General features: G+C 40.5%; 1 protein-coding gene across 2 annotated transcripts in view; it reads right to left on the bottom strand.

Annotated features, from left to right (window-relative positions):
- The window catches only part of LRMDA (leucine rich melanocyte differentiation associated), a 1,126,784-nt gene that overhangs the window by 174,157 nt on the left and 935,608 nt on the right, over nt 1-17,019 (bottom strand). For both annotated transcript variants that reach the window (XM_025212959.1, XM_014523619.2), the window contains one exon: nt 3,291-3,375. In XM_025212959.1, the coding sequence (XP_025068744.1) occupies nt 3,291-3,375 (85 nt within the window). The remainder of the gene's footprint in view (nt 1-3,290; nt 3,376-17,019) is intronic.

The raw sequence follows: 17,019 nt of genomic DNA, 5'->3' as shown, positions 1-17,019 counted from the left end.
GGGGGGGCCCTCTGCGTGCTTGATGGCGAACCCGGAAGTGGACCAGAAGTACTGCCGGTCCACTTCCGGGTCTGAGGCTGAGTGCATGGAGCGTTCCCCCCCCCACCCCATGACCCCACCATTGATTCAATGATTGGCCATGGGGGGACCCCAGGTCCCCCCCCAAAGCCAGGAGGCACCAGTTGTGAAACTGCAGGAGCATAGGGGGGCCCCCAGAGCACTCCCCAGTGGACCCAGAAGTGGACCAGAACTACTTCTGGTCCACTTCCAGGTTTGCGGCTGAGCACACTGGGAACCCCCCCAATCCCGCGCTCCTGTGGGATGCTCCATCTGCCCCAGCATCTCAGCATTCACAAACTACCTGCTACCATGAGGTATGTAGAAAAACATTTAAAGCTGTGTCTATGTCCAAATCACCGAATCTGTCCAAATCTCTCTGAATCGGTTCGGAGGGTTCCAATTCAATTCAGAGAGATTAAAAGGTCTCCTGATTTGATTTGGATTATGAGATTCAGCTACCGAATTGGGCCGAATCTCCACCGAATTGAATCAGGGACTGAAGCTTTGCACAGCTCTAGTGGACACCAACTATTTTCTCAGTCATCACAATGCTTTGATAATCAATATAACCACATTTCCACAATATTTTAATGTGGCATTTATTTAACCAATTATTCCCACAATATTTTAATGTGGCATTTTGGAGAGTTCTATAACGCGCCTTGTAAAATCCCTGAAAGTAGTGTGTGCAAGCCAAGCGATGATCCCCAAAAGATGAGGAAATACTGTGATGGATACCTGAATGTAAAACACAAAGATGATGAGGTAAATGGCAAAGGATGAATACAACTAGATGCCTTTGCTCCCAGTGAGAAATAAAATAGTTAAACAAAGTGAAACTTGTTAAAGTAAAACTGCCAATCAAATGGATTTGACTTGCTGCTGTTGCTGCTCCTCCCAGTCTCCAAGAAGACCTAATTTACAGCTGCACTGCACTGTTTGCCAGCGATTCAGGGTCTAGTAAACAAGTCCCTCCAGGGACAAATAAACTCTCAAACTCATGGCCGGTCTCTTTTTCAGTTTGGGTTGAAAGCAGCCAATACATACATGTGCAACAGAGGATTTTATCATTTTATGAGAGACCAAGAGCATTCAGGGAGAGAAACACTTCGGGAGTCCAGACCCCAAAATGACGTTTACATTTTTTATTCTTTTCCTGGAAGTTTCTCTGTTGATTCCAATTAAGCCTTCTTTAGATTACAGACTTGGAAATCTTTTTCTTTGTTTTAAAGAACCAGTTGATTGGCTGGGTAAACCCTGCCAGCAGGTTGTTCCAAGCTTTATTTATAGCACCTGGATTTCTGGAAAGCTTTCTTAATTATATCCTTGAGAATACCTACACACTGTTTGTTGAAGAAAGACAATGTCATTCCAGGGCCCATTTCACCTGTTTTTATATACTCTGCCCACCCGCTCCAAACACATAAATGCATAATATCAAGGAAAACAGCAGGATGCTCTTATGCAAACTTTTTGAAAATAGGGAACAAAGGAAATGACAAAGAATTGCATAACATTGCATGTATTAGGTTCCAAGTTCAAGATACCCCAAAAGTACCAGTGAAGAGCTTATTGTGTTTATTTCTAATTGCAGAATTCTTCCACCTATCTTCTATTCCAGAATGTCCAAAGAGAAAGAGCAAAGGGGAAAAATAAGAGATACTGACTGCTCAAGCATCTTCAAATTCTATTGATGGCAATGGGACTCAACAAGCTGTTGATGTAGCTCTAAATATACATTACGTTAAGACATACTCTGGCTGCCAAATACTGCTACAAGGAAGCATTGCACTGCCTGAGAAATCTATCCATAACCTAGGGACATGCTTCTGCTGCTCAATACCACTAGCTGCTTTCTGACAATAAAGAATAGATTCTAAGGTCAGTCATGACTCAGGCCTGTAATCCATTATCATTTGCATTACCCATGCTTGACTGCATTGATCCAGTTTAAAATAACTGTTTAAGGTCCTAAGCACTTTTTATGTACTTTTCAGACCAGACCTTACCTCATCTTATCCAGCAGAATTCCAATCTGAAAATGGTCACATTTACTTAGAAATTAGGCTTCATACGATATTTATATGATTTTTTAACAGCCCAAAAGTGTAGAGAACTGGGTTTCATAGTTTTTCTATTAGAAATATTATATATAACATAACATGCGTAACAAGAAGTGTTGACTTTCATTGTCTTCTATATACCTCAATTGCAGCATTTCTTACTGATCACCCTGGAGATCAGAAGCAGATGGATATCACTGGCCAAGTTCAGTGAAGTTCCTTCAAATATTTTGAAAGCATCAAGTTGTATTAGGCAGTGTAAACCCTTCTGGGTCTCAAAAAACATTAAAAGAGGTTGAGTCTGGTTCAGCACACCAAGGAGGATTGGAAGCCAACTCACTATTAGTTCCTGAGCATAAGACTGGCTTCAACTAAGCTAGCATTTAGAAAGTATGATTGTCTTGTTGTAACTAGAGAATGTATGTGCATTACATCACTACAATAGGGAAAATACTTTTAATATTAAAACTAAATGGAATCAAATGAGGGACTATGAAAATATAGAGATAATTTGCTGTTCCTATTTCTAGATGAAGTGATGCAAATTTTTAAAGCTTCTTTTTGAAACAGTGAAATGGCTTGTAATGCTTTCCCTATAGCAGCTACAGTCCTTCACTTGCTTTCTGAACTTTGTGTTCCATAGGCATGCAGAAGGAATCTGAGAATTTGCCCAAGGAGTTTAAGTTCTAAGGATCAGTATTAAAGGAAATTGAACACTGATCCCCCTCTAATGCAGAAAAACAGGGCCGAATCCTTGTTTATTGCAATCTAAAAGTGTACTAAAATTTTGAAATTATAGCTCTAAATTGTTAAATTGCAAAATAACTCTCTCCTCATAAATAATAGAAAGTTTACAAATTCTCCAAAAATTACTAATGCTGCATATAAGCACCTACTTAGCAACATATAAGTACTCAAATTTCTTTATGATAAAAAAGGAAAACATTTTTATGCCATAGATCTGTTTGCTTTCCCAGTAGACTACCTCTAAATCTTGTTTAATATGAGTTAAAATCTGTAGTCTTGACAGGTATGGTTTTCTAATCAACCATTTGAAAGGCACAGTTTTTTTTCTAAAGTGCCAATGAAGAGTAATGGGTAGAGAAGGCCTTACAGTAAGCTTTACCACCATGTAGCAGTTCTTAGCAATAAAAACTCAGTTCATACCTCTGTGATTAGTGAGGTCCCTGGATCCTGAAGGCAGAGGAGTATAGTGCAACTCTGGAGAGATGGAAGCAGCACCACTGGGGACCTGTATAATAAAATAAATATTCTCAGTGTTCTAAATAAAAGGCAATGAGTAAACAAAGATAGCACATTTGCATAAGGAATCATGTGATGCATTTACAAATAAACAAAGAGTTACTAGTCATAGTGGAATACAGACAACTATTTGGGTGAAAAAAATAATATTTTATGTTGTTTCCAGTCCTTAAAAAGCAGCAGCATCCATATGTGTTTCCCCACAGCAATCTTAGGATAACATCACTCAAAGAAATTTTATTAACCTATTGTAGTTTAGGAAAAGACATTTCCAACAAATAAAGTTTAGACACAAATATCTAGGAAAGTGCAATGATCTCACTTTGAAAGCCATCAGCAGTCAGCAGATCAGAAAGTAGAGAGAAATGGGTGGCAGGGTTAAGAAAGTAGAATTGTCACTTCCATTTTGAAATTAAGAGCAAACATACTTTGTGTTACATGTTGTTGCTTTGGCAAAATGAAGGGTTAGCTTGCAAATGAGAGAGAGCGTGAGGACAAAGTAGTTAAATACTATATAAAGTTGAAACAAAATATAAATGTATAAAATATTTGAGTTCTATTTGACCAAAACCATGTATTCAGTATTCCTAAAAAGCAAAACAGGGACAGAAAGATCTTATTCAACACAACTGAAATCTTTCCTAAAATAAAAAAGAATCATAGAAAATTAGGGTCGGAAGGAACCTCAGGAGAATCTCATATCTTATGTATTTGTTTGCTATAAAAAGGAAATATGGTGTTTGAAGTCATAGCTTGTTGTACTTTATCCATTGGGAGAAGATTGTGTCCAAAAGGAAGAACATTGTTAAGACTTAGACAAGATCTATTTACTATCATTCCTTCAGATTACAGGATGGCAATGCTATGGTGCTTAGGAGGAGATGTAAAGGAAAGGACAGGTCTTATTTGAGAATACATTTTATTTTGTATATAAATAATGCAAATACATATAATACAAATATAGTAGAACATTCTTAAAAAGTTTTTCTAGATTAGTTTAGCCTGGCAATAGAGTAGAAGTTTTCAGTGTTCACAGGCAGGGAATAATTTTCTGGCCTCTCATGCCCAACTTCTGTTACTGCATATTGCATAGATGAAACACTTACATTTCAAAGGAGAGTATAAGTCACATTATTTTTCTTTGTGTTGTAACACATGGAAGAATTTTATTCTACCTACAAACCTATGGGTGCATCCAGACATGCTAGCATGTGCACTTACAACAGCTCAAGTAGAAGCAGTGCAAATTTGAGCAAGGGCTTTTTGCCTCAGCACATGTGCCCGAACATGCACTTTGTTGTGGAGCAAATTGTGCCACTCGGGGCAAAATAACCTTGTCTGACTCCTCCTGGATCTGTAGCCAAAGGGAGCTAGAGCCTGGGACCAGCACCTGTTCTGGCCCCAGCAGTATAAAATGCTGCCCTGTGCCTGGCCCCAAAAGTATAAAAACCTGCCCTGGCCAGCAGCTCAGAACTACTTGCCCCCCAGGAGCTTCTGGTATCACTGTCCCCCACACATCCCACCCACACCATACCACTTGGTATCTGGGGGACAGCGGCAATGTGCAGGGTGTGCATGGGGGTGCACCCCCTGACCAGCCACACTAGTCACTTAGGTGATGGGCAGGGGGGGCAAGCGGAAGCACCCGTGCCCCCCCTGCAAGTGCCAGCCGATTGCTGCAGCCACTCTCAGAAGCAGCTGCAGCAATCAGCCATAGTGATCAGCTGTTACGGGATCTGCCGCAGAAGGGAGCCCCCGCCCTGGGCAGCGAGATCGGCCATGGGGGGACCCCCCCAGTCGGCAGGACTGGTTGATGCCCCCCGACACAGCACCACTTGCCCATGTCTGGGGACACTAGCTCTTTGTGTCAGCTAGACAGCTGAAGCTGCATCCCAAATTCACTTTTTAAAATACCCCAAATCCATTCTTCCATAATTAGAACAAAATATAGAGAGAGAGGGATTGATCAAATGGGCAATGTTTTATTGCTATATTTACAATGTTAAAGCAATTTGGAAGCCTACCAGTGTCTCTAGCATTATAATAAAATAAATCATAAATATCTATGTTTTAATGTTTGCTTTTGGTTTCCTTATCTCATGGTGGGTGTGTGATGGAGGGATGTGGGGTTTGCAGGAGGAAGTTGGGTGTGGAGGGATGCAGGTCACTGTGTGGGGGGACTGTAGGTGTGGGGGCTGCTTAGGAGGGGTGGGTTCCCTGCCCCCCACAGGGCAGAGCCCCCCCGCCACAGCACATTGACTACCCTGCCTGCATGGACTACCCTGCCTCCTCTTTTTTGCCCTGGGGTATTGTTAGACCCCTGGATATCCAGGGGCCTAATTTTGCCCCCATGCTGCAAATTTGCAGTGTGGGGAACATTTGTTTTTGTTCCCTGTAATAGTAAGAGCTTTACTAATGCTAATAGCAAGAGTTCTGCATGCTCATTCCACAGTAGGCTGGCGAAACAGCACGTAGCCTCCTGCTCTGTGAGCATGACCAAACCATGGACCTAGATAGTAGAATGTTGTAATACAGTGGAATGTGGTAAATACCAGGTGTGTTGGATTATGACTCATCCCCAAATTCTTAGCTTGAGATAACCAAATCCCTGGCTCAAGATAACGTTATTTACTCCAGACTATATAAGCTGTACATTCTTGAGTTACAATGGGTTCCTCAGCTCTGGCAAAAGTTCCGACTTGCGTGGAGCCCTGGCGCAGGCTATCGCATCCCCGGGATTGGGACACTCTGGGGCCAGGGGAACTATGCGGAGTGGCAGCTTCTGCCTAAGGCCAATGTGAAGTGACCATCCTCTCTGCTCTGTCCTGTCACCTGCCTCTGCGAGTATGCTTAAATAAAGCTTTGCAAGGGTGAGAACAACCGTGAGTACGTCCTTTGTTCAAGCGCGGGGAATCTTCTGAACCCAGTAGTTCATTCTAAGACATTCCCGCACATGCCTCTTGCAGCATCTCAAAGGAGCTTTAAATGGTGCAAGAGGCACGTGCACACTCATCTAGATACACTCTATGGCTTCTAGTTCGGTAAAAGAGATGAAACAAAGGGGTGGAAGAAAGGTGACAATTAAGCAATTTCTTGAAACTAATGACCATGTATAGGATGGCAAAAATAAATATATCCTAGTGCATGATGGACCCAAAACTACACACTGGCTTCTGCATGTCCTTTTAAGTCCTCCTAAATGGTTTTATAATTAGTCAGCCATCTCTTTGACATGGATTCTTTAACTGATGTATTAATATATTTAGAAAATGTATGTTTTAATACAAAATGTGAGTTTACTATTTTGGATCAGCATACTTTAAACCAGGAGTGGGCAAAATATGGCCCATGGGCCAGATCCAGCCTGCCAGCTGATTGGATCTGGCCTGCAGGCAGGCATCTACCAAATAATTGTATCCAGCCCTGACTAAGGCTGCCCTGCAATGCTCTACATGGGACTGAGTCCTGCCTGGGGCAGCACAAGCTGCACTCCCAGCCTCCCCTGCTGAAGGGCACCAGCCCAGCCAGCAGGCACAGCTTCTGAGCAGGGCTGCTGCTGACACTACCCAAAGAACTGCTGGGTTGCCCCAGCCTCCAGTGACTCCTCCTTCTGTCCCTGCTGTACCACTCTAGACAGCAGGCAGAGGGATGGGTTCTGCCTGCAGCTTGCTTTGGTCCCACTCATGCAGGGCAGGGGAGTGTGTGGATGGAAGTGGGGAATGTGAAGGAGCTCAGCTGCTCACAAAGCCCTGCCAGGCAGGCACAGGACAGGCAGGAGGTGGGGGAACAGCAGCAGGAGCCAGCTTGCACTTAGTGCAACCCTGCTGGGCAGGCACATGAGATAGAAGCAACAGCTACAGGAGCCAATGCAGGCTCAGCTGCAGCCCTGCCAGGCAGGTGTGCAACAGAGACTAAAAGAACCAGTGGTGCGAGCTCCTTGCCTCCACTCCCCTCTTGCAGGGTCTTCTCCTGTTGTCCACTGGCACCAGCTGCTTTCCTCCTGCAGCATACTGAGAGCCAGGCAGGCAGTGCTGATCTCTCAATCCCTCCTGCTGCCCATGGAGGGGCTGGGCTCAGCTACATCACAAACAGCAGGCAGGGGGTAAGGCCCCCACACATGCACACCCAACCCACCCACACCCCACGCATCCCTCCAAGCCTCCTCACACACTCCACCCCCTCGCACACCAACCCCACCCACACACACACCCAACACAGTCCCATACCCCAACCACACACCCCACTATACACATACATACACCCATAACCTGATCCCCACCATACCCATACCCACACCCCCCACCATACCCACAAACACACTCCACACCCCAACCATACACACACCTCACACCCCCACACATATACCCACACCCCACACGCACCTTCCTACACACACCACCCCCTCATTCCCACACACATAACCAACCATCCCAACACACACCCCATCCACACATCCCACACTTCCACACACATCTACATATACACCCTGCACCCCCCACACATCCCACCCGCACTATACCCACACACACACCCAGCAGCCCCACACACCCCTCCTATATCCCCGCACACGACTCCCGCACCATACCTACACTCCACACACCCCCAACCACGTACAACCCCACTACCCATCCACATACAAGCAACGCCCCCCCCCTCCAGCAGTACTTCTTGGGCAAGGCGAGAGACTTCCAGTGGCAAAGGTCAGGGGTTAGAGGACAGGATTTCCAGTCGCAAGATGGTGACCAGGGGGCAGGGCACCTTTTAAGGGGCAGAGCTACCCCTCCAGCCCTTGACACCTCACCAAAACTTATTAAGTGGCCCTCCAGCTGAAATAATTGCCCACCCCTGCTTTGAATCAGGGCTGTCAAGCATATGGGTATGCCAGATCCAGCCCTTGGAGCCATTATATTCAGCCTGCCAGACTACTGGTGGGCCACTGGGAGTTGGGTTTGTGTCCTGCCACAGAATTTGGGGTCCTTGGGGTCCACTGGACAAGGCTATTGGTAGCAAGCTTGGCTTGCTGCCAGTGCTTCCCCCCCACCACTTCCCCCAGACTCACTGCCACAACTGGACCTTTCCTGCTGCCAATGAACCCTTGGCCCCCAGACTCAGCACCACTGCTGCTGCCAGACCCCTCTGCCACTGACATCAGAACTGCCCACTGCCACCACTGCAGTGACCAAGGCAGCTGCCCCCTATGGCACTGACTGGATCTGGGTTGCAAGGAGCCCTGCATCCCAGATCTGGCCCAGGGCCTCAGGTGTACTTGATATCCCTGCTTTAAACATTTAACACAATAATAATTCCCCTTTTTTTTTTTTAAACAGGCACAATAACTGCAAATACACAATGAGACAATACAATAACTACAAACAAACAACTACAAAATTGAAATGATATAAAATATTTCAATTGAAATGTGAAAGTACAAAAAGCTGGAGATTAGTTTTCTATTTCTACACAAAGCTGTACCTCAGAATGAGTTCTGTGGTCTCATTTCAGTCGCTAGCAAAAATCAAGATACATCACAGTATTTATCACATTTATCTGAAAACTTCTTACAACACACAGACAAAGGGCCTCTAAAATGTCAGGGATTTATCATATCATATTGGAATTTCTTGAATTCTTATACAGCATTTCTCCCTACCCAATTCACTGCCTTATCCAAAACTGAATTAGTTACAGATAAAGGCCTTCTCTGCAACCACTGTAAATAAGTGACGCTATGTTGATGTTATGTTTGTTTTCATCAGTCAAAAAATATTGCCCAAATACTGTGAGATACAGGTCCATGTCCAAATACAAGATGAAATGCTAGGTGAAGGCAGCTCACAGGATCAGCTCCTTCCCCATCAGTGCCCATTGAACGTATATTGAAAACAACTTATTGAAGCAAGACGTTGGCTGCCATGGTTTCCCTGCTTTACCTGTAGCAGGTTAGGGTGTTAGGTCTATCTTGTGTCAGGATTGAGGGTAGTCTTATGTAGAATTTAGGTTGTGGTTGTATGGGATGGTTTGGATAGAGATGAACCTTCCTTGGGTAGGGGTTGGACTAGATGGCCTCTGGGGGTCCCTTACAGCCCATCTTCTCTATGACTCTATGCCCTACACTATAAAAGAAGACAAGCCACTGATTTCCCACATCTTGCCAATCTGACTTAGGGAAGAAAAAAATGTTTTGACCCCAGATTTCATGACTAGTATGGCTGTAATCTCCAAATGTTCTAAATATTGGCAAGAACATCAGTGCTTCCCATTCAAAAACCCCAGACTCAGATGTGGTTAACATCACATTAGGGAAAAAATTCCTGAATATGGGGACTTAAAAAAAAAAAAAACATGATTATACGTATCACAAACAAAAGTTCCCTATCCTATCAATACCATCCATTCCATAAATTTACCAATTCAATCTTAAATCAATTTAGGTTCTTTGTCCCTACAATGTGGCTTAGAAGACTATTCAAAACTTGTCTGATAGTAATATACCTTCTCATTTCCAATCTAAGTCTATTCATAACTTGTTTGTAGCTATCTGATCTTGGGCCAAAAGAGACTAAAAAAGTTCTTACCTCTCCCTAATATTCACCCTGTAAAGGTCTTTAAGACAGTAATTACACCCATTCTATTTTTCTAAGTTAAACAAGCCAAGGTCCTTTAATCTTTTATAAGACTCTCTTACCCATATTACTGATTGCTTCTTTGAATCACTCCACTTTAAGCTAATCTTTTCAATATTGCAATCAGAACTGTATGGGGTCTTATCAATGGTACAATCTCATTTTTTATATTTAATATACCCTGTTTAATACACCCTAGGATTGTGATAGCTTTTTTCACAGTCACAAAAAGATTTATGATGACTTATGGTCATCCTGATTAATCTGTACTTCCAAGACCCTCTCTTCCACAGCAATCTCCAATCTATGTACTCCCATTTTATAAGCAAAGTCCTTTCTCTTAATCCCTAAATGCATGACTCTGAAATTCTAATTGTTAAACTTCATATTATTTCCCATGTTCCACTTATCACTATTTAGCATAAGACCTTTTACCACAAGTTTATCTGAAAACTCAGATGAAAGGTGGTCTCATATTGTACATTCTAGATGTTATCTGTCCATTCAAGTGCTCTAAGCTGGGACTCAATAATAGTGAAGGTTTCTCTTTGGTACTTTTAATCTCAATTTAGACTGTTGACAGTTTGATGATAGCTTTTCCTAAAATTACTGGAAGAAACTTTGCCTTTTCAGCAAATACCACTGACTGAGCAAAAATCAAGAGCTTCTGAAAAGGATATTGGAGTGAAGGGGCAATTTAGCTTTATTTCCAATTTTAGGAAAAGCAAGAACAGGAGGATTTTTATTGTTATTTTGCTACTGTTTTATGTACAGTATATAATTCCCTGTCAAGTATACAACAGTGTTCATTACCTTCCTGCTAAGTGTTCACTTACAATAGCTTTAATTTTATGGAAGATCATCTAGGGTTAAGACTGTTTTGCACAATGTCAACTGCATGGAAGCTCTAAATAAAGCTTTTGGGCAAGCTTGAACACCACCGAAAAGAAACCACCAATTCTGTCATTGCTGTTTATCGACATTGGGTCCAAAGCTATTTTATAAACCAAGTTGTATGGATTTTTTATTATTAATAGTCACAACAATATTTTGACAGCAACAACATTTACATATGACAGTTATGTCTTCAGATAGTTCTGACATTTGTATCTGAAGTTCCAGTTCCAGTGCAAAAGTAACTTAAATAAAATTAGCTTAAAGGAAAAAATGGGTAAAGAGATGAGATTTTCTATCTGCTAAAAGATGTGTCAAGTCGTTCAGTAAGAATGTTCCAGTACATTATAGGGGTATTTCTATGGGAGAAGCATGAATTCTCCACAGCCTTTATAGCTATCTGAATTTAGCAAGATACTAGTATATAACAAGTGTAAAACACAAGGGTAGTCCCACTGATGTAAAAGCAAATACTTCCATTTTTCCCATTATGCATGCCCAACAATCTTAATGAGAAAGAAGTGCAAAACTTGACCATTAAAAAAGAGAAAACCAAAAGTCTACAAAGCTTACAAATGAGTTTTTTTAAATTACAAATACTATAAAAGCTTGATGTAGGAGAAAAGCCTAAACTAAAAATATTTTTGATCACTATCTAAATGGCTACTCTTCATGAAATGTCATATTCAGTTAAATTATTTAGTCTTGCTTTATATGCTACTATATTACTGTACCCCAATGAGACTGGTTAAAAGTGGGTATTTTTCCCATTTTTAAATATTCCTACCTTCAAATTTCCCTACTTTGTACGCTTTAATATTCACCCTTGGTATGTGAGAGATTGTCCTCTTTTCTATGGCACATCATAAATTCTTCTCACATGTACATGCACATGCAGACACCAATAGCGGTAATAGTTACTAATATATCATACCTGACAAGTTTTATAACACAGGAAGAAGAGCAGCAAGTTGGCATCCTTTCTGAAAGAGGCTCAATGGCTACACAGAGCACTTACAAAAAGACACAGGAAGTAAGATCATTTTCAATAACTGCATAATGCTTTTCCCCCACCCACCCACCACCACCAGCTTCCACAGCTGACTATATTAAAAAGATGAATATTTACACTGGATGCCACTGACAGAAATGTTACTTTGAACAGGCATTTTCTGAACATTACCAGTTCAGACCTGACACAGAGACGGTACAGCATGTTGACATGTTTAGAAATAAGACGGGGTAGCTATGAAATTATTCCAAAAAAAATGTCCAGAAACTCTAAATCTAACAGTGCACTTAAACAAATGCTTTCAAAGACAACAATTCCATGGTGTATTCACAGTCATTCAGCTTAGACTGTGTACTTATGCCACACTTGCTCATCCTTAAATCAGACACTGTATACAGCGGACAAACGTTGAACAGAGTGTTGTCTCATTTCAGCAGCATGTACCTTTTTGTTTCATTAAGGGTGAAGAAGGATATAAAAGTTAGCCATTATTGTTTCTGAAAAAAGTAAATGAAAGCTGACATAAATCTTGCCATATTGCTAGATTTTAATATCTCCCTACAGATAGATCTCAATATCTCTCTCCCTCCCATATACTCAGAACTACGCACACACATGCACACAGAGGGTTATAAACCTGAACAAAACTGTGTGTCAATGCTATTTGTCCATCCAGGTGTATACCTAGCAAGGATTAAGAAAAATAAATTGCTACTTATCAGTAACAAAACAGGGAAAGATTGGAAAAATTAAATTAAAAATTAACTCCGAAAGAGTTTGGCTGCTGCCCTGGCTGGGACCTGGGCAGAGCGAGGGGTAAAAAGCACTGAGCTCCCCAGTGCTATCAGGCCAGCTCCTCCAATACCCTCTTCCTAGCACAGCCTGACTGGCAGGGTCCCTAGTTCCTGCAGCAGCCACTCTGTGTGTGTGGCACCGGGGGGGGATTTCCTTACCTCATTCCTCCATCCCAGATTTTTTTTCTTTTACATCTCCTTTATGTAAATTTCTGTGATTACTGATGGAAATATTTTTCTGCTGATCTGTTTCAGTTGAAATCAATTTTTAACAATGTGTATCGATAAATATCAAATTCTGCCGAGCCTATATGTGACCCATCTTTCAAAAGTAAAAAAAAAAAAGCACTCCATTAACATTAAAACTTGTTGTCATATACATTAGTATGCATATATACACACACACACTTACTTCCAGCACCTTTTGATATCAGAAAATTCACTTTGAAGGAAGTTAAATTCAAAATTCAATTCCTGTTATAATTTTGAAAACCTAGTAAACCTAAAATTTCCAAGTTAAGGTTAAGATTCCATTGCTGACATTTACTACCACTTTTCCTCTTCTCCATTTAGTAGGAAAATGTGTTTAATGAGAGTTTCCTATATGTTCCACAAGTAATATAATAGGAGCCCAGAACTATTTGTTTTTAAAGTTTATGCAGCTTTTGGTACAACAGAGTAACTGTTCACTACCAGACTTTCACATCAGCAATACTTCCTAGGAAAACTGAACAATTGCTTTAAAAAAAAATCTAATATTGATACAGTATGTTTAGCACAGAGGAAACACAGCCCATGTATTAATAGAATTAGGCATAAATTCCTCAGACATGCCTAAAGAAGGAAACAGCAACTCTATCCGTACCATATTTTTGCGCACCACCAAGCAGAAAAACTCTAAGCTCAATAGAAGACCCCCTTGGTGCTACCACAATTTTAAAAAAATGTAACAACAGTATTTTGAGGAAATACACCAAGGCTTCCATACAATAGGATCTCATTGTATGGACTCCATACAGTAGGAGAGTAGAAATGTTTTGAAACTGATACTTTTTTAATATCAATTTATTATCAACTCAAAAATCTACTGATTAATGGTTAGTAATACCTTATTTCTCTTTCTGAAAGAAGGGGAAAGAAAGACTAGAAAAACCAGTGAGGCAAGACATGCAGAAACTACAAGTCTAAAGACAAGCTACAAAAGCTCTTGCTTTCCATCACCTATTATGTAGTAGGTTAGAGGTCAGAAAAGGGTCAGGCTGCTGTCATGAGTGATACCAAGATCGTGTTATGTTTCAGAGGAGCCAACAGGTGGCATGGCATGATTGCACAGGGAAGTTTGTCTTGCTTAAATGACATCAGGATTTTTTTTTTTTAATGCTGAACATAGTAACCGCAGATCCCACTTTGGGGGATTTCTGTTAGTAAACTTGCAGCATAAATTATAGTCATTTTAATTAGAGAGAAATACCAGCTGTGTGGTGTTATCACAAGTTGCCTGATCTTTACAGGCTTAATGAAATGATCTACTCACCCCACATAAAAATAGTGACTTGCTTTAAAATCTGGTTTTAGACATTTGACCATGGAACTGAACAGACAGGAGATGAAAAAATATATTGACTATTTTATAAAACCTTAAGATGGCTTGTGTCCTAAACTGTGCTTTTGATATTTTGCTGAATGTCAACTAAAATCAGGATTTTTAACCTAATCTTTGTAAACAATTTTCCTTTATATTAAAAATAGCAACTATGAAAAAACTGTTAGAGAAACAAATGAACTCTGATTACTCTTAACTAGTAAATCATGTTAGTCTATCTATAATTAGAAAAATATGACATTGCTAAGAATTAAACTGCAAGAAAAAATGTTACCAAGTTGATCATTTTATTTCTAATAATGAGCAGAATCACTGAAACGAGAAAAAAACTTCAGGGAACATTTAAACAGGATAAGCGTTTTATTGTTTCACATTATTCCTAACAGTCTAAAACTCTAAATAAAAAAGCTCCAACATCAGCAGGAGTCAATATCATTTTAGATTATACGGTGAACGTAAAGTCACTTCTACAATGATGCAGAGAAATTGTTATCATCTACACAAGAACTGGGGTGAAGTAAAGCATAAAACAAACATATAGAAGTGTCACTTTTGCACCAGAGAAGAGATAATGGGGTGAACTGTGCCTTGTCAGATGCTGTTGAAGAACTTCAGCACTTCATTAAACTAAAACTCAATTTAGGCATACTTGTGTTTATTTCCTAAATTCCCTATGTACAGCAGTAAAACCAAGATTTGGATTGCACTGTATCATGTGCATCCCATGCAGTTGCAAGAATATCTGTGCATCTGCTATATCCAACCCCATTTTTAGGGTCCAATGGTTAAAGAAAATACAAATGGCCTTGTTATTTCTGGAGGCCAACCATATTCCCTAAAATGCTTTCATCCTCTAATGGAAGAAAAGGAAGGACTGTAATTCAGGTCAGCCAACCCCCTCTGAACCATAGTTTGAAAAATACCAAGACATGAATGATTCTGCATTCCAAATTAAATATCTCTACTGGATTTTTTCTTCCTTTATAAATCTGAATGCCAGAGTAATTAAACATTTATCCAATATTTATATCAAAGTTAGGAGACCATACTGCAACATTTCAGACATTCTTCCATCTAATGAATATCATCAGTGTTTCATTTATAATTAAATGTGTGACTTTGAACTTAGAAGCTAGTCCTTCTGGACAAGTTTACCAGGTTATTTTCCTATCTGTTGCTGTTAATAAATTTGGGCTGGATCATATTGGAAGTGGGAAGACAAGGAGAATGGTGATGTGTTTTGGTTGGCATCAGAGCCCTGATGACCTTTAACTAGAAAAATGCAACTTTATTTAAACTTCATTTTAAAAGGTACTATTCTTAACAAAATATAAAACATCAAAAATGTATTTCCCACATGTTCGTGGAAGGCAGAATATCACTTATATAAAATATCTTAATTTGCTATAATTTGAGTTATATAAAATTACAAGGTTGATGGTTGGGTATAACTGGATCTAAAATGTAAATGAACATCAGAGAATTCTTATTCATTTAGGCTTAATTGAGTGTAATCAATATGTCTGGTGAGCAGCCAAATCGAACTATTGTGAATAGCGTCTAATGTATGGACATTACTTTTGGACTACTGAATGCCAGAAAATAATGAGCTGGCATTCTGCTTTGGTGAATCAGACCCTGAATTTTCATCTAAAAGCAGTTTTGAATTATTACTAGAGATAAGGTGTAAATGTGCAAAGGAATTTTTCCCATGTTTCTACCATGAATCATAAATGAGGAAAAAAATTACAGTCTAAATTGCACTTAAGAGGAATAAAGTATTTTCATGTCATACATGATTTATCAAAATGATCTCATTTTAAGGGTACTGTGGTGTATCTTGATTAATAACATTAGTAAGCATGATGAATAGCCTCTTTAATGGTAACACAGAATTTATTGGCAAAATCCGTACTTCTACCAAAAATGGTAGAAAGTAAAATATACAGTGGATAGTTATGTGCAGATATGTCTTAAGTAAACTCTCTCCAATGTATTTTGCAATTGTGTGACTTTCCTAGTTATTAATTTGAATGTATGTGTTGGCACTGTACAAACAATTTATTGTCAACCCCCCTTTTCAACATGAATAATGACTTTTACCTACCCTGGTAGTTCACACCACCAAGAAAGTCAACTGGTTACCAATTCACTGCAGCAGAAATTGAACTCTGAATGGACTGTAAAAGGATGTGGTGTATTAAGGTCTTTAAAGCTACCTCTGGAAACAGGGCATATTGCCTTTCAGGAACATTGGCCCCATCCCCTTATGACCTATTTCAATATCCTCTTCACATTTTGCTTTAATATCCTAAATGCTTCCTCTCTTCCACTACTCTCCCCCCCCCCCCCCCCCCCTCCCTGTTTTTTAAAGCCTGCTCCAGTCTGCCCTAACTCATTTCCTTTTGGGATGACAGATCAGAGGCCTTCCTACCACTGTTCCTTTTAGACCTGTGAAGCCCTCCTCGTAATCCTGCTGCTTGTCCACAATTAATCTTTCCAGTTGCCACATTATTAACACTACCACCCACAGACAGAAGATGCCTGAGCACGGCTGGACACTAGCTCCCCACTGGAGCATCAAAGTTGTCAATCACACACTAGTCAGAAAGTTGCCTGCTGTCAACATCAGAGGTTTTCATCCTCTCCTACCCGCTGATCAAACATTTTTCCTCAGAAGATTAATTCAAAGTCCCCACCCATTTCC

Source organism: Alligator sinensis, unplaced genomic scaffold (genome assembly GCF_000455745.1).
Source record: "Alligator sinensis unplaced genomic scaffold, ASM45574v1 scaffold109_1, whole genome shotgun sequence".
In the NCBI taxonomy this organism is placed as follows: domain Eukaryota; kingdom Metazoa; phylum Chordata; order Crocodylia; family Alligatoridae; genus Alligator; species Alligator sinensis.
This window is presented reverse-complemented; position numbering and strand designations above follow the sequence as displayed.